At 44.8% G+C, this 19,137-nt stretch overlaps 1 protein-coding gene across 1 annotated transcript in view; it reads right to left on the minus strand.

The window, feature by feature from the left end:
• Positions 1–4,538: 4,538 nt before the first annotated feature.
• Fam189a2 (family with sequence similarity 189, member A2) overlaps positions 4,539–19,137 on the minus strand; it is a gene marked incomplete at its 5' end in the record, with an annotated part of 88,731 nt that continues 74,132 nt past the window's right edge. The window contains 5 exon segments of the mRNA XM_005388562.2: positions 4,539–5,398; positions 8,049–8,341; positions 10,449–10,601; positions 12,013–12,091; positions 12,264–12,393. Coding sequence (XP_005388619.2) covers positions 5,192–5,398; positions 8,049–8,341; positions 10,449–10,601; positions 12,013–12,091; positions 12,264–12,393 — 862 coding nt within the window.

Genomic DNA, 19,137 nt, shown 5'->3' on the forward strand with positions numbered 1-19,137 from the left:
TTTTGTTTGGTTTGGTTTTGTCTTCCTCCTCCTGTTCAGCATTTCTGGCCTCCTGCCTGGAGTTCTGGAGTTCAGCAAATACCTGTTGAATGAAGGAGAGGGACAGAAATGGAAGAAAGTGGTACCTTTTGGCCCCAGGCTTGGCCTGCCTTGCAGAGGCCCCTGTACACAGATGGCCTTGTCCGGCTTTTCCCTCAACCCTTCATTGTTCTCCTCGGCATCCTCCAGGGCCGACGGGGAGGCGAGATGGCCTCCTTTGTTCTGCTTCCAGAATTCCTCTCCCTCTGGGTAAGGAGCCTGGCAGCAGTTCCCTCTTCCTCTACCATTGCTTCCCAATCCTGAGGGATTCGCTGGGACTTGGGCCTCGGCACTGAGGCCCCCGTGAGAGGGGGCAACTGCAAGGACAGAGACACAGCTGCAAGGCAAGGGTGTCTGCCTGCCCACATGCTCCCGGTCCCCTTCATCAATGGCCCAGACCCCACCACACAGAACAGGTCCAAAGAAAACTGGGGGACTCAGGCTGGCAGGGGCACTCAGCCTGACCCATGCGGCCAGAGACAAAGTTCAAAAAGAAAGGCAAGAGTTTTAAGCAGTTAACTGGATAGAGCCGGTTTTTGGTTTTTGTTTGGTTTTTGTTGTTGCTGTTGTTTTTCCGGTACCGGGAATCGAACTCAAGACCTTGCACTTGCCAGGCAGGTGCTGTGCTGCTGAGCTAAATCCCCAGCCCCTGGATAGAGTCGTTTTATGATGGCTGAATCAAATAATTTTTCAAAAGGGATTGAATCAATTACCAAGCTATGAAAAGACATGGAGTCACCGTCAATGCGTATCAGTAAGTGATATGGACTACGATTACAACTATATGATATTCTGGAAAAGGCAGATTTATGTAGACAGTAAAAGGATCAGTGGTTTCCTGGAACTGGAAGAGAGGAATAGTTTCTAGGATGGTGACACTACTCTACAATACTACAATGATGGGTACATATCAATACACATTTGTCTACACCCCTAGCATGTACATCGCCAAACGTGAACCTTAACAGACACCATCCCACGGTCTTTGGGTGAGAATGATGGGTCTTTGTGGGCTCATCTATTGTGACAAATGTGCCCCGCTGGTGGGGGGCTTGATACGAGGGCAGTGGTCCATGTGCTAGAAACCAGGGGGGCATGTGCATCATCCACTCAATTCCCCTGTGTGCCTGAAGCTGCTCTAAAACTATTTTTAAAAAGGAGAAGTTGTATTTAATGTCCTTTTTATTACTACCATTTCATTTTCCTATTAAGTTGCTACAATTTGTGAGTTTTGGTTTGTGTGGTAGATTAACTAAGGGTCAGCTTGTAATATCCAGCTGAACTGAATCAGCGTGGTGCCGAGTGTGGAGGGCCCACCTGAGGGTTGTTGCCAACAGCGTGAAAGCAGAACTGGGGGGGACGATAGGGTGCTTCTGATTCTCCCAGAGAAGCTTGTCACGCTGGTTTTCCTGATATGAACTCGGCTGTTCTCATCGTCACAGCAGCTCAGATCCTCACTGTCACTGAGGATGCCTGAGGTTCTCTTCAGGGGAGCGCTGGTCCTCACCTTGAACATCACTTCCTGGCTCCAGTGCAGATCCCTCAGCCTGCTGGCACAGATCCTTCATCCCACTGGCATGGACTTTCTAGCTTCCACCACTGACCTTTGGGCCTTCCCAGTGCAGATCCTTGATACAGACTTGCATGAGCCATTGTTGTGGGCTCTGGGCCTCCAGCTGGACTCGTGGAGGGCACTGCTATGGGCTCTAGGCCTTCGACTTGCGCAGGACATTGCCGTGGGACTCAGGCCCTCAGCTGGATTCTTTGGGTCTCTAGTGCATGGACAGATCCCTTGTATCCTTCTGCATCTGACTTTTTGGGTGAATAATGTAAAATCATCTTATAAAGTACGTGTCCTATATTAAACCCATTCCCTCACACACCCTGACAACAGTCTAAGACAGATTACTGGTAAAGAACTATTCCTTCACCAGCCCTGGTCCAAGGGCTGAAGTGCTGGTCTCCTGCCTCAGTTCCACTCAGCACTGAGCCTCAGTTTCCCCACCTATTAACTCAGGCATAGAGTGACCAGACCTAGCCAGCTGGCCTCCAGCAAGTGTCTAGTTCTCTTTACAACGTGAGCAGTCCAGGATATTGGAGGCCACGGCCTCCTTCCCCACTCCGCACCTGCGGGAGGGATGCTCCAACAAAAGCTGGCGTCAGCGCACTCCACCAGCCAGACGCTTGTCAGGAAGTCTGCACAAGACAGAGTATGAGCTTGAGAAAGCCCTGCTCTCTGGCCTCAGGCATGCGGGCACACGGCTAGCTGAAAAGGCTGTGCCCCTCCAGTTCTGCTTTCATGCTGTTGGGTGTGAGGCAGATGTGACAATGTTCTGGAGGAGCAGCCATGTCCTGGTCTCTCCCATGACGATCTCAAGTGGGGACCAGACTCTCATACCTCACAGGGACAAATCGACAATGCTGTCGCCAGCCACATATCTTGAACATCACTTACTTTACCAGTGAAAGGTCATTTCAGGCATCACTGTACTAATTAACTGAGAACCACATTTAAAGTGCTTCAACACCTCCTCTAGACTGGAATGTGAAACAGCCTTCTGTGTAATGCTCAGTTAAGCTGCTAATGCTCAAGTGCTCATGAGTACCTGCCCGGCAAGCCAAGGAGGAGATAAACTGTGTGACTTCGAGGTTCCATTCCAAGGTAAGTCACTATAGAATATGGTAATGTTCTACACACACACACACACACACACACACACACACACACACACACAGTCTTAGTTTTTAAAATCAGAGAAGAAAGAAAGAAGTCAGTTTTCTGACTTTACCAAAACTACCTTCAGGTCCTAGAATTACATGGAACACAGCAGGTTACTGGGTCAGCTCTGTGAAGCTGAAATGGGTCCCCGCTTCCTTCTGTCCACCTAAGCGATGCTCTCAGGTTTGTGTCCTCCCTTCCTCTTGCAGGTGCTGCTGGCGATTTCCCCATCCTCAGGATGACGAACAGTAGCTCTGCCCGCTCCCAAGACCACAGCCAGACAGTGCACACCTACAGCACCCTTCTGCCCTGAGCCTTCCAGGCACATGGTGATGTCTGCGGTGGCAGCTGCAGGGGGAGGACCAGTAAGGGGGCTTGGGAGAGGTGGAGAGAGTTGCAGCTGGCGGGGGGTGGGGGGAGTGGATCCCATCCCAGAGCAGGGAAAAGGTAGAAGCCAAAGTCGGTGGGAAATGGTAGAATGAGGTAATACAGGAGAGGCTGCCCCTCCCACCAGCCGTGAGGGATTAGCAACAGGTGGGCTGGCAGCCCCCAGCCTCACCCGGAGAAACTAGGTGGGGGACAGCAGCTGGGAGGAAGGAAAGGCCTCACACCACTCGGGGTCAGCCCACACTGTCGGCCACGGACAGCTGCGGGGAGGATGGAGGTTTGCACACCACTGAGGTCCGCTGAGAGCCAACCCCGCCTCCCACCCCGTAAGCAGCTCTGGCCCTGCCGCTGAGGGCTTCTAGAAAAGGAAGATCATTTGTCTGCCTGGGGGTAGAGGTAGGAAAGGAGAAAATCTTTCTGGAAATTCTCTTCAAATCTCTCCGCAAACAGCTGACTCCAGGGAAGCAGGCCTGACTTGACCTATTCACAACCTTTATTTCTCCTCCACTTCTAGCTGCTTCCACAGCTCACTTTTCACCCCAGCTCAGTACTGCCAGAGTCTTTCCCTCTTTTCTCTCCCTCCAAGGCTGGCATGGAGTCAAGCAGGAGCTCGCCAGGTTCCCCCAGGGTCATGAGATCCAGACCCCCACCACGGGGGAAGCTGAGGGATAGAGAGCTTTCTGGAGCTGCACCGCTTGGGTGTGAAAGTCAGCTCTCCCCCCTTAGTTTCTGCATGACTTCAATAACAGCTCCCACCACAGTAAGCTATGGACAGCACGAAATGAGAGTCCTTAGCCCAGTACCTGTACAGAGACACCGGCCAAAGAGAACTGGTACCCCACTTTCCATGAGACTTCTGCATCTAGCTCCTAAACTGTTCTTCATGCAGCATGGTCATCTTGTGAAAGTAACAGTTCAATCTGCTGTTCTCTTAGAAACTCTCCACCCACGGTTTCTCACTGGCAGAGAATGCAGCCTGCAAGCCTCCTGCCCAACCCTCCCGTCTTGGGCTGTCTGTGGCCTCCTCTAGTGGCTTCTCCCTTTGACCGAACACTTCCCTGGCACTCAAAGTCAGGTCCAGTGCAAGGGTCATGTCCTCACAGAAGCTGTCTTCCTACCACTGATCTCCAATCTGTGAGTGCTTTACTGATTCACTGTTTGTGGCCCCACTAAAACGCACCTCCAGGAATGCAGAGAGGGTGCATTACTGCCCCCGGCCTGCAGTGCTTTGGAGATGAAATTGGCCAGTGGTCTGCCCAGGACCCTGAGCAGCACGGCTCCAAGCTCTGAACCGTCTGTCAGGTAAAGCCTGGCCACCTGAACAGACGCAGACACTGCACACCGAGCCCAGAGGTCCAAAGTAAACATTTTTATTCTCCATTCTGCCTTAGGTGTTCTAGTTTTGCAAGCACAAATACATGGAATCAACAATAATCTTCTCCCTAAATGTCTTTCATTAGAAGCTGACACCGAAAAAATGTCCTTCTTTTCCTAAAGAGTGTGATTTGAGGGTAACCTACAATGAGGCCTGGGGATTGCAGTCACACGGGGGTTAATCATCCCTTCTCCTGCCAGCTCCTCTCACTGGGCTACGAAAGGCCTCGGGCGTCTATGAGTAACAGCCCAGCGCTCCGCCCTTCCCGTGAGGCAAAGAACTCGGCAATGAGGAGAGAAGAGAAGGGGAAGGTGAGCGAAGAACCACTGGCACAGCTTTGGCCCGCACTGGGGCACGTGACCCTCAGGAATGCTGTGAAAATGCTGAGGAGGAACAGAGTCCCCTGTCTTCACCTCCAATTCAGTGCATCCAAGACCCAAGAGGCCTGGGAGGACCTGCTCCTTCACTCGAGTTCCCTCCATACACAAAAAGGGGAGCAAAGAATGGGAACACACGGGCTCCGGACTGTCCCTATTTTCAAGGGGTTCCAGAGGGTGACCCCAACTCCCAGCCAGTGAACAACAGGGAAGAGGGGCATCTTTGTCCTTGGAGCAGCTTCTGTCTTCCCTGGTTCACAGGACAGTCTCTCGGATGACACCAATGAGGCTGTGTGGCCGCTCAGCCTCCGCTCGTCGGGGCCTCCTGCTGCTTCTGGGCCTCCCCACGGGGGACGCGAAGGTGCTCAGGTCCCCACAGCTGCGCAGGTGCAGCAGGCCGGGCTGGTTCCTCGAGGGCGGCGCGGGGGCCTGGGCAGTGCTGGGCTGCGATGGAGCCATTATCTTTGGGAGAAAAAGGAAAGGAGTCGGAGAGGTTACGCTTCACGAAGGCGGCCTTTGACCCGCCGCCCATATCCAGCCATGTATTTCAGTGTTGAAGAGCTTCATGAAAGAAAGAGTGGTTTCCCCAGGCAGCACCTACTTGCAGTCCCAGGCATACTTTTATTGTACTGCCTCTTCTCCAAAGCTGCTAAAAACATTCTCTACGTTTCCACTGTGTCGACTGCAGCCTTGCCACACTTACTGTCTGGTCAACTGCAATTTCTTGCTTCCGATTTAACCGTCTGCTCATTACTCTTTTCCAGTTTCCCTGCGGTCTAAGCTAGTGAGTCTCCTTACTGTAGAGGTGTGTGGGGGTCACAGGTCTTGTGAGGAACATGAATTCCCACTGCCACCAATTCTGATAATGAAAGGGAGCCTGAGCATTAATAATTTTAATAAGAACCCAGTGCTACCAATGCACTTGAAAGCTTGAAAACTACTGGCATGGTCAGGTAAATATAAATGTCAACCCCAACCAACAGGGCTTTGGGTGGATCAGATAACCGCGCAATAAACAACAAAAACGAGGCCAATTTATTTGTTTAAAGAAGAAAACTGTTTAAGAATGGTTCTACTGCTAGATCTGTTCTGCAGTGAATGTGTCACATACATAACATCACTGTAAAATGGCAAAACTACAGGAAATTCCTCGTACGATTGGCACTGATGAGGGGGGAGGACTGTCCAGGTACGACAACTTTGCAAAGTTGCACAGCCATGTCTCTATGACCTGTCGTACTGTTAGCACCTTGGGAAAGACTCAGGGTACTTGCTGCCACCTAGCATCATAGAACAATCATATTATGTTTTGCTCTCTATTAACTATTTCTCTTTGTGGCCTTGCTTAAGAAGAAATTCCAACATTCATTACACTTGACTGCGATGCATGGCAATTTAGAACAAGAGTGTTTTTTCTACTGGGATCTAAAAGCTCATGCCCATCACTAAAGAAAGTGAAAGTGAGCAAAGCTTGGTAGAGTCAGAAATCAAAGGTCCCTTTGCAATGCCCTTGGCCTCTTTTCGTCTGGGGAGGAGTGTGGCCTTATGATGCCCATCACTGGGGTTCACAACTGGAGGGGCCCTGGAGGGGCCCAGGGTCTTTCTCAGTAATTTCAGTATTTGAACTGTTAACCAGTGTGGAGCACAGGCATCTAGAAACATCTGTAACTACAGCATATATACAACCGTAAGTGCCTGTTCTTTTCCTCAGACCTATTTCCCCAGAAATGGGAAAGGGTCCCAGGGCTTTGGGAAAGGGTCCACCTCACTGCCTGGCAGATACTCCAGCTCTTTGCTCATCAAATTTGGGGGCCTTTGAGAAGTGGCTCCAGATGCTTGCTTCTGTGTTTTGGACCACTGAGACTGGACAGCAGGGCACAAACAGAAAATGACCCCTGGAATAGTTCAGGTTCACCAGGATGTTCAGGCCTCCCCTACACAGGTTAACAACTGGAGCCTGACCCGCCACCTCTGATTGCGCATTCCTTTAGAAAACAAACCAGAAAGGAAGCTGCGGTTTAAGGACCTCTTACCACAAATAATCAGACAACTCCCCTCTTGGGTCCCTTAGGGACAGGGTGAGAATCTGGCTTCTGGCTTTGCTTCGGTAAGAAAATCCCAACAGGCAAAAAGGGGGTACAGAAAGGGACTTATTCAACTTGTCTTAAAATTTTACCTAGGCTCCTGGAGGTGGTAACTGCTCTGAGAATCAGTGCAAGTCAACACAAGTACGTGTTGGGCAATTCATGCACAAAGGTACTGAGCCAAGTAACACCATGGGCCACTGTGTGCTGATGTCAGCAGTGCCCACCCTGCTGACCCAGGAGTCACCACCTCAAAGGTAACAGCTTTTAAAACAGTGCAGAGGTTTTTAGCAGAAGGGAATCCTAGTCATTCCAAGATACAGGAATAGACACCACTTCATCTGACCCTTCATGTTAAAGATAAGAAACCTAAAATGCATATGAGCATTGCAATTTGACCTTTGCCCTGGGTCACGTCTATTCAGAAGATTGTCCTTCTTTCTTTTTTACTTATTTGTATTTTATGCGATAGGGCCTCACTATGCAGCCCAGACTGGCCTCAAACTTACTATCCTCCTTCCTCAGCCTCCCATGTGCTGGGATTATAGGTGCGCCACTATGCTCAGCTGCCTTTTATTTCTAACCTATGGAAAGGAGAAGGTGTTTATTCCTTTAAGTCCTGCTGGCTTATTTATAGTGCGAAGCAATTTGTGGGAATGTGCACAGCTTCCAGAATCTTGCCAATATTATGGTTCAGCTCTGCCATCATTCTCAAAGGGCTGAAAATATACACCTCATCAGAGGAAGTTTCCCCTCAGGAAATCAGTGCTGAATGCTCTGAACTGCCTAGACCCTGTGGCTTTCTAGCTCTGCTCCCACGTCCCAGAAAACTAGGCTCTCTTCCCTTGGGCCAAAACCACGGTGGAAACATCACCAAGCCTGAAAGGAAAGTGCAGGCTTCCTCCCCTAGCTCCCGACCATGAACTCATTGGGCCTTGGCTGGGAAATCAGAGAAACCACTCAAGCTGGTTTCACGTTGCTATGGGAACCAATATCACAGTGATGCTTGCTATCGATAATGAAACTACCTGTTCAAGGAAACTGGCACTGGTGATGGCTTCCTCCATGTGCTCCTCATCAGACTTCAAAACAGACTTAATATTCTCTACAAGTTCGTGGATGTCAGGGGTCATACTGCAGGAGGACTGCTCCAGAAACCTGGCCACCAGCAGCTTGGTATCTATGTAAGACCTGTAATCTATCAAAGACCGGGGCCTGCATCGTGACGCTCTTGGTCTCAACCCTCTCCTCAGGGTCACTGCAGCCAGGTCCAGTCTCCTTTCAGTCTGTGTCGCGGCTTCACAGCTGAGCACTGGAGCGGCTGTGGGCAGACAAACAACATGAAGCTATTGGCTGAGGCACTTTGAACAAAGGCCACAACATTCACTATGGAAAGCACGTGACAAATGCCAACAGTCATGTACATCTTGTCTTTCACCTTACAGAAGGAAAAGGAAAAACAAAATCAAAAGTATGACACAAGCCTATTCTATGAGTGCACCGTGTGTCACATAAAACTCAACCTTAGCAAAGACAGAGGGCAACGAGTAGAATCCAGAATGCAAACCAAAATCGAGTGAGTTTCATGGAGTATGGCAGATAGATGAGAATGGACAAAAAAGAGCAAAAAAACATGGTTGACGAATAAAAGAATGTTCTGCAATGAAGCAGTCATGTGAAGGGAGTGAAGAGAAACAAGACTTGTGGGGTGAATGTAATGCTATGTTCACTGAAGACTGTACCTTTGTCCTAAACATCCTCAAGGGCACTGTACTGAGTTCTAGTACCGAAGCTCACACCGTGGCCATGAGGTAGATCTATGGCTGACTATTACAGAAAATACAGGTTCAGAGAGATTATACATCATTCCTGAAGGCAACAGCAGGCCTGAAAAATCCACAGGAGACTCTAATTCCCATGACTACCTATAGCAACAAGGATGTAAGGACCAGCAGAATGCTACTGCACCATGAAGTGGGTGAAGGGAAACTCAGGCCTGCTCTCCACGTGTCCATAAGCCAGCCAGCACTGTTCAGTGAATATAACACTGGCGACTGCAGTCTATGAAGGCCTAAGTGGGAATTTAAATATTCAAGGAAGACAGGAAGTAGAGAATAAGAAAGCAGATGGAGAAGATGAGCACTCTTCTTCCTCTGGAGAAAGGCAGGCATGAGGCACTCTAAACTGGGGTTAGAGGTTGTCCTCCAAGGTTGGCATCTGCATGCTACAGAGAGCAAGAATCTTCCAAAAACACGGTAAAGACACTCATGTGTGAGGACAGAGTCAGGATCTATGCTCGTTCCCATGAAGGCAACCTGGGGCCTCCCACAATCAAACAATCCAAAGGGCAACCACGCCTTCCTACCCCTGAAGGACTGCAATATGCGAAGGGGTTCCAGAAAGACCTCCCTTAGCAAGGCAGGCAGTTAAGTTCTCATGGAAGCTGGTAAGTGGCCAGCTCAAGTCCTCCCACCGTGCAGGTGAGTCTGGGAATCAGCGCCCGGCTGCCCAGCAGCAGGGGTTGCACACAGAGGGTGCTCAGTCTGGGCGATGAGGCGTCCTCTCCTGCCCAGTGCTGCAGAGACAGGAGGAGCGTTCTCTGTGCTCCCACACGGTCAGTCCAGAGCTGTGGCCAACAACACACAGTGTCAGGGAGACAGAGGAGAAACTGCAAGGCTTGGACAGGAACCAAGAGACAGGTTAGAGAATGAGCAGTTTCACTTGCAGAGTTTTAGAAGAGCAGAAGCCAACTACTGGGATAGCTCCCCCAAGGAACGCCCTATTGATGAGAGATTTTCATTTTCTTCCTTTTCTTAATCTTTTTCCAATTTTCTACAATGATGACACATTTGGAAATGTCTAGGTATTCACATATTCAGAAAAAAGCCTAAGTTATTATTTTTAAATTTTTAACTTATTCAAATAATATCTACATACAAGCCAAACTCAAAATAGAGAGGGAGGGAGATGAACTGTGTGTGTTTCAAATTATTTAAACTTGTTAAAACAAGGTCAGATTCTAATAGTTCAACTGAAACACAGTAAAAAGATAGCAAATAATGACCTACAGAAGAGGGGGCAAAAACATACACCCTGCTGATTTTATTCCCACAGGGTTATAAGCAACTAGAAATCACAACTGGTTTTCCATAATTTTCTTCCTGGTGTACCTAGCATAGTATCATATGCAACCAAATGCTTCTGATGATATTGACTTAAAAAACAAATTCTGCCAGCTGTAAAAGAAGCCACAGATACACATTCCTAAAGGGAGTGTGGATTACCTTATTTTCCCATGACTTCTTAATCTCCTCCTAGACACCACATGAACTGCAGGGTCCTGGGCTAGCCAGAAGCAGCTGCTTCTACCTGACACCTTTAGACAAACGGGCACAGTGGTCTGCAAAGAACTTGGGGAAGGACATCACCTCTCTCCTCGGAATGGTGGAGCACGGGATCACTCTTCGTTCTTGTCCTCAGAGGTGGGAGGGCTCTCCGGCTTCTAGCAGGATGCGCTGGGCTTGAGTTGGGAGGTGGTATGGATGTGCTTTCTTCTCCAGGTGTGTTAGGAATGTCCCCACCTGAGTCATTTTAAATGGGAGAAACATAAATTATTTCACCAGCTGCAGCCTTCCAAATGTTTGGCAGGAAACACCCGGGAGCCTAAACCTGCCAGGGCAAGAGTAATATAGATAATAACATTTACTTAGGCTGCCAGCCCAGGTTGTATTTCCCAGCACTATGGGAAAACCTGCCTCTCCAAACCACCCTGCCACACCCAAAACAAACAAACAAGAAGCATTAAACCTGAGAGCCAAGAAGTCATACCAGACCATCAGCTTTTTCTAAAGGTGCCTAGAGTCTCCTCCACAGATGCATCCTGAGGCAACACTGAGAAACTCACAACACTTTATAGTTTCTGACTATGTATTCAGGCTGAGCTTGCCGCAGGACCCCTGCACAGGTGAGAGGTGCCCTGTGTGCTGCAGGCCAAGGGGTGGCAGCGGGGCCTGGGCTGGGGCCACTGAATGACTCAGCAAAACTACTCTGGAATTGGATGACCTCTGCTCAGGAAATAAAATCATAACATTTGGGAGCCCAAGTTGTGGTTTGGAAAAGTCTCTGTAAAAATGGAAGAATTACAAACACAGTTAGGATAACAGAGCTCAGCTTCACAGTTCTCCTTAAAACAGCTGGAGGGTGGGGCTGGGGTGGGGCGCACTGGTACAGTGTATTGAACATGCATGAGACCCTGGCTTCAAACCTCAGGAAACAAAATTGAGAAAAAAGAAAAAAGAAGAAGGGGAACAGGAACTCATTCCAAATGCTACTGATGAAAAATTACCTCCATCTAAAATAGCTAAAAGTTGATCCATTATTTATTACCATTTGCAATTTTGTCCTCGTGGGCAATTCTCTAGGTCATTTAAAACCTCCCCGAAGAGAAAGCTATAACAATGATATCCTCAAATCACAGGGATAGATGTAAACTGACTCTAGGATTTACTACAGGACTGAACATCAGAATTCACTCAACGTTAAAGCAGGATGACTGGCCCTAGCTTATAAATAATATGGTGCAAAGCACTCTGCAATAAATGAAACTTCTTTCCTTTATAGGAGAAAGAAAACTATAGATTGGGAAACACAGGAAGGCCACATTGAACCCTACTCTAGTTCACAGGTTCCTGAGGCTAGTGATGTGCAGAGCACTGTTCTCTGTGAGGTATTTTGCTTCCTACTCGCAGTCAACGTACTGAAGAGAGACGTTCTGATTATTCATAAAAGAATCTAATCTATCTCTTCTTTCCTGTTCACATATTATCTCCCATTTATAAGTACTTACCAGCATTACTGTACCTGGAAAGAAGAAAATAGGCTGAGTCATTTGCTCCAAGAATATCTAACCTCCAAGACACCAGACAGATGATTATTCTACCACATTTTCATCTAGAGAACCATGACTCGGAGCAGCGATAATATGTCTATTACCTTGAGTCACGTGCGTACAAACTGGTTCCAAGGGGCTAGCAGCAGCTTCTGATGCCTCTGGCACTTGGAATGAAGATCCCTGCATCACAGGAAAGAAACGGTTTATTTTACTGATGTTCAACTCACAGCTCACGGGCTCCCAGCGAGCTCTTTAAAGTGATGCGCGGGCACCGTCTCTCCCCTGTTCTCTGTGAGGTGTCTTGCTTCCTGCCTGCAGTCAACGTACTGAAGAGAAATGCTCTGGACAGTACCTGCTCCTGATCCACCTGGCTCACCACAGCTTCATATGGTGGTGGCGGGTCCAGAGGACAGAACACTTCCACTCCTTTGATCCGGGCTCCATAGATGTGTGGCAGCGGAATGACGTCAGGACCAACCATCCTAGAAAGAGCATCTTAGCATCAGAAAGCACATTCTACACACTGGTCCTCAGCCTGCAGCAGTTCCTGGACTGCAGTTACCCTGACTGTGGGGAAAATCCCTCACTCCATACCATGGTGGCCAGTCACAAGGACAGTCTACACTGCTCTCTGATGGGCTGCCTGGAGCTCCTCAGGCAAGGAATCACATACAAATGTAACACTGTCGCTCCTCTCAAGTCTACCAGTCAATGCACACATAATCCTCAGACACTGGAGATGGATAAGTGGTTTCCAGGGCCTCCAGGGACTGGGATAGAGCATGACTATCTAATGGATAGATCATTCTCTTACAGATGACAAAAGTGCTTTGGAACTAGAAAGGGAGTGGTTGTACAAAACTGAATCTACTAAATGTCACTAAATCGTATATTTCAAAAGGGCTCATTTCAGTTTCCATGAATTTCACCTCAATTTAAAGTAGAATGTTTTTGTAGTGCTGGGGATCCACCCATGGCGTTGCGCATGCTAGAAAAGTGCTCTGCCACAGGGCTGCACACCCACCCTCAGATTCAATTTAAGATCCAAAACTAAAGAGAGCAAGACCTAGTCACCTCTTACATTAGGACATGCTCGGATTTTCCTAATGTCTGATTCATGACATAAACTCATTATTTGTTAAATAAATAAGGGAAAGTATGAGTTAATTTTAAACAAAAGGTCAACAATGCCCTTGCTCAGAGACAAAGCAGCATACTGAAGGAGTGACAGCAATTTCTAGAGGAGGACATTCAACACACACAGACCGAACACCTCCATCCCAGGCCCTGTGCAAGATATGGGACACTGGATAACTTTTGTTCTTCAAGGCTGTTTGAAGGATAATTCCAGGGGGAAAGGAAACAAAGGCTGACACTATTTTCTCCTGAATGTAATAGGTAAGTCCAACCAAGTAGGCAAAGGGACTTCTGTTCATCTGTAATATGAGCACCAACACTGAAAACAAAGCTGTAACAACCTCAGGATTTCAGTAAAGACATAAAGGTTCTCACATTCACCCACACAGTGTGGGTACCGAGAAGCTCAACTTCAGAAGACAAGTTTACCCCATCTCCTGGGAACTTAATTAAAATGGTGACTGATGTTCTCAAGAGTTAAATCTCTCCCCTGAAACCTTTTCCCTAGTCCTGTTGGCTGTTACTATTGACTCTTTTTCCTCTCTTCTTGCATCCCCACCTCTGCCCTTGAAGTTTAGGATTCTTTAGTCATTAAATTTTTTTTTTCTTTTTTTTTGGTTTCACGAGACATTATCTTGCTATATAGACCAGACTGGCCTCAACCTCACAGTGATCTTCCTGCCTCAGACTCCTGAGTGCTAGGATTACAGGCACATGACACCATGCCCAACTACATTTTTTAAATTTACCAATAAAAGTACTATGACCTCCATACTTAAGAATTATGGATTTTCTTTTCCAACTGCTTTCTTCTCACCAAATAAAGTCAGATGTTTTTTCCCCTGTAAGTGCTGCTTAAATAACTGGATTTTCTTGTTTGTTTGCTGTTTTGCCTCTTGGGTGAGGGACTTCAATTGCAAAATAAAAAACAGAAGTCCTCAAGTTTTCCTGCCAGTGTTCATGGAAAATCTCTCTCTCTCTCTCTCTCTGTCTCTCTCTGTCTCTCTCTGTCTCTCTCTCTCTCTCTCTCTCTCTCTCTCTCTCTCACACACACACACACACACACACACATACACAAGGGAGAAAGGGAAGGAGGGAGAGCTGAATTCTAAATTTTAAAATATTATTATAAAATACACCATAACCTGTACTCAGGATATGGAATATTGGAGAATGATAAAAGTAGATTAACAGTTGCTCTGATACAAAACAGAAAACAGACTAAAAAAGACTGATGGGAAATTACATGCAGGGGACTGCTCTGGGCAGGGATGTATTCCTTCTATTCCTGTGTCTATTTCCAAAATGTGACTGGTGGAGGGAAAAAAGTGTAAAGAGGTATGATAGTCTTTCTTCCTAACAGTGAAACTTCTGGAATTCTGGTACTTACATGAATGAGAATTCTATACTTGTAATGAAAAATGAGAATGCTCTCCCCCTTTTTCCTTAATAAGTAAGACTCTCATTCCTGGCCTGATCTGAAAGGAAAGAAAGGAAGTTATGTGTTTACCCCTAACCTGGGAGCGCTCACAGGCAGGGTACACAACTTGCCAAACATTCAGTCTGTAGAGAAGCCCCATCATGAAGGGCCCTCCCTAGCAGGCTTCCTGGCAAAGCTACCCTGGAAGAGATCTGTTCCTTAAACCAGGCGAGGCCATGGCTTTCATGCCAACTCGCCTATCCAGCTGAAGCTGTTTAGGGTCTATAAATGCCAAGTAACTCTCAAAAAACAGATCCTTCTAGAACCTAAATAGAGACTCTTCCCTAACCAATGAACAATGCAGCTGCTTTAATCAGTGAGACCTATGGACTCCCTGAAGGGTCTTTAATCCTTAATGAACATGACCCCATAAGCCATCTTTACAGCCCTTACCAACACTTGCCAAATACAATGAAGCTTCCCCACACAAACAAAAAAAATGAGGGGGATTCTAGGGCAGAGGCAAAGACATATTAATTAGCCATGTCCAGGGTACATCAATGGAAAGCAGACACTAAAGAGGTCTCCATATTGCAACAACATCTTCCACTGTAATCAACCCATAATTTCAGCATAACAAACAAACAGAAATGTGAAAAGACAAGGAAACAAAATACCTTTAAAAACTTCAATTCCCCCATAGCCAACCCATGGGGCATTAAGGGGGAGGAAAACAAAGCCTCCATATTGCAACAACATCTTCCACTGTAATCAACCCATAATTTCAGCATAACAAACAAACAGAAATGTGAAAAGACAAGGAAACAAAATACCTTTAAAAACTTCAATTCCCCCATAGCCAACCCATGGGGCATTAAGGGGGAGGAAAACAAAGCCACATAGACCAATTATTTGAAAGGGTAACAGAGATTAAAAAGCAACAATAAGGTGCTTGATGAGTTCAAAGAAGATATAATTAAACAGGTAAAGATCCTCATAAACAAAAAGAACAGCAGGTCTACAGAAGACACTAATAAAAACTACCTAAGCTAAACAAAGCAACACAAAACAAGAACATCCAGAATGGAAAAAGAATTAAAATCCATGAAAAGGCACCAAACAGAAATCAAAGAGATTAAAAATTCTATTGAAAGCATGGGCAGGAGAAGCAATCAATGTGAGCGCAGACTGTAAGAACTCGAAGAGAGGGCTACTGCAGCGATTAATTGTTAAGAGATACTCTAAAAACAAAAGAACATGAAAAATGAATACAACAGCTCCTAGATGACACAAATAATACTGATCTAAGATGAATTGGAAAATCAGAAGACAGCACAAATTCCATTAAAAAAAAATCTGTTTACAGAAATAACAGTAGAAAGCTTTCCAGATATGGGAAAATAATTTAACATACAGATGAGTGAGGTATATAGAACCCCAAATAGTCACAATCAGAAAAGAACTTCTCCAACACATCATAGTCAAAATCCCAGAAGGCCAACACCAGAACAGAATTTTAAATGGTGCTAGAGAAAAGCAATGAATCACTTATAAAGGAAATGCCATTAGCAGTATAGTGGACTTCCCAAAACAAATCTTAAAAGCCAAGAGAACTTGAAGTGTTTCAAGCCCTAAAAGAAAAAAACCTCCAACCCAGACTGATATAGTCTGCAAAACCATCCTTTAATTTTTATTTTTTTTTTGTCTCAGGATTTGAATTCAGGACCTTGCACTTACCAGGTAGGTGCTTGTGCCACTAAGCTATATCTCCAGCCTCATCTTTTAAAACTGATGGAGAAGATATTTCCACGATAAAGAGCACCTAAAGAAATCCATCACACCAAAACCAGAACTCCTAAAACTTCTCCAGGATATCCTAGAAAGAGACAATGAAGCTAACCATGCCAAAAGGTCAAACCGAATGAATCCATCAGGTAGGGTGAGCAGTTAAATGGAAGGGAAAGAAAGGGAATCAGCAATGGAAAAATAATGCAGTGACAGAAATTTATTAATACAGATGAGTATTAATTACAGATGAGTATTAATACAGATGAATATTCATAGTGCAAAGTCCATTCTTATCTGTCCATTCTTGCCTGTATGCATTTTAATAATAACTCTCAAAGTAAATGTCTCAATTCCCCAATCAAAAGACAGACAATGGCAAAATGGATCAAGAAATGAAGCTCAGTGGTATGCTATGTACAAGAAACTCATTTTACCCAAAGAGAAATTCATAGACTAAAAGTCAAAGGACAGAAAACAATACTCCATACAACAGGAACCCAGAAACAAGTAGAAGTAGCAATCATATTTGCAGAAAAAATGGACTTCAAGTCAAAACTAATCAGAAGAGACAAAGATTACTATACAGTCAGTCCCTGACTTATGAATGTGTTCCACTCTGGGAGAACAATTTAAGATGAATTTATTTGTTAGTCCAACTAAGTGAATCTTATACACCTGTGACACAAATATATAATATACATTGCTTTGCACTTCCTGGCAGTCCCCTCTACAGCACCACTGTTTTTCTTCTTGCTTCTAGACATACTGGGCTCTGATTGAGCACTGTGTACTATGGTCCACTATTGCACCGTACAGTAAGCCATAGCAGTACAACTGTGACAATGTCCAGCAGACACGTAAGCTACTTCTGTGATTTGTTTACATCTACAAATGTTCATAATGCAAGGTCCATTCTTATCTGAAAGTTCAGAAATCTAATGTTCATAAATTAGGGACTTATTGTATATTGTTTAAGGGAACAATTCAACAGGAAGAAATGACAATTATAAACATATACATACTAAACAGTGCATCAGTAAAAAAAATCAGGTCAATATCAATATAATTATAGTGGGGGATCTCAATACAGTAGGTCCCTGACTGAGGACCATTTGAGTTGCAAACTTTCACAGGCGTATTGTATAAAACACACTTTGTCAGCTTAGGGTTAGGTTTAGGCTTATGAAGGAATCCAACTTATGAACAATTCTCCTGGAATGGAACTCATTTGTAAGTCAGGGACTTACTGAACATACTATCACAAATAGATTGGCTACACAAAAAAGTCAACAAAGAAATAATCAGAGTTGAACCAATGTTCAAACAAATGGACTTAATAGCTAAGAGCATTCTACCCAACAATACACATGCTTCTCAGCAGCAGATGGACTTTATCCAAAAGAGACCACAGGTTAGCAAAAGAAGCAAGCTTAAGTAAATGCAAAAGAATTAAAATTACATCATACATATTATCAGATCACAGTGCAATGAAACTAGAACTCAATGGCAAAAAAAACTGCAGAAATTATGCAAATGCATGATAATTACACAATACCCTCTTAAATAATCAATGGGTCACAGAAGAAATCAAGGAAGAAATAGTAGTTTCTATAATTAAACAATAATGCCAATACAATATCTGACACAATGAAAGTAGTTCTAAGAAAGAAGTTTATAGCTGTGAACGCCCACATCAGAAAAATAGCAAGCCCAAATAAATAACCTAATGATGCACCTCAACGTTCTAGAAAAACAAAAATAATTCAAATACAAAGCTAGTTCAAGGAAGGAAATTATAAACATCAGAACAGAAATAAATAAAATGGAGACTAAAATAAAAAATACAAAGAACCAATGAACTAAAGAACTGGTTCTTTTGAAGAATAAACAAAATAGAAAATTCTTAGCCAATCTTAAGAAAAAAAAAGGAAAGACTCAAATCAATGTAACTAGAAATGAAAATGGATATAATGGATACTGCCAAAATCTAGATTATTGGCAACTACTTCACAAACCTGTACGCCAATAAATTGGAGGATACAGAAGAAACAGATCCCTACATACATATGAATTCCAAAAATTGAACCAAGATGATTTAGAAACCCTGAATAAAACAATAACAGACAATGAAATTGAAGCAGTAATTAAAAAAAAAAACATGAAAAGTCCAGGTCCTGAAAGAGTCACTGTTAAATTCTACAAGACATTTAGGGAAGATCTAACACCAATACTCCTCAAGCTCTTTAATGAAACTGAATGAAATATTGTACTCCCAAAGTCATTTCTAGAAGCTAGCAATACCATGATTCCAAAATGAAACCAGGAGCCAACCAAAAAGACACCTGCAGGCTGATCTTTTTAATAAACATAGATTCAAAAATCCTTAACAGTTTGCAACAAATCATCAAAAAGATCATACATCATGACAAAGTAGGCTCTTCCCAAGGAATGTAAGGATGGTTCAATGCAAGTTATATAAATCAATAAATATAATCTATCAAAGAGAATCAAGGACAAAAATCACATGATTGTCTCAATAGATGCAAAAAACATCTGACAAAATCCAACATCCTTTCATGATTAAAACCCTGAGTAAAATATGGATAGAAGAACCTTATAGCAATCTAATTAAAGACATTTATGGCAAATCTGCCAATATCATATTCAATGGGAAAAAACTGAATACTTACCCTCTAAAATCAGGATGTCCACTATTTACTACTCCTGTTCAACATAACGCTCAAAAAATTACTCAGAGAAATCAAGCAAGAGAAAGAAATAAAAATGGATAAATATAAGGGGAAACAGCACCTGCCTGGCAAGTGCAAGGTCGTGAGTTCAATTCCCGGTACCGGAAAAACAAACAAACAAAAAAAAAAAA

This window comes from Chinchilla lanigera, unplaced genomic scaffold, assembly GCF_000276665.1.
Source record: "Chinchilla lanigera isolate Chin_1 unplaced genomic scaffold, ChiLan1.0 scaffold00033, whole genome shotgun sequence".
Classification (NCBI taxonomy): Eukaryota; Metazoa; Chordata; class Mammalia; order Rodentia; family Chinchillidae; genus Chinchilla; species Chinchilla lanigera.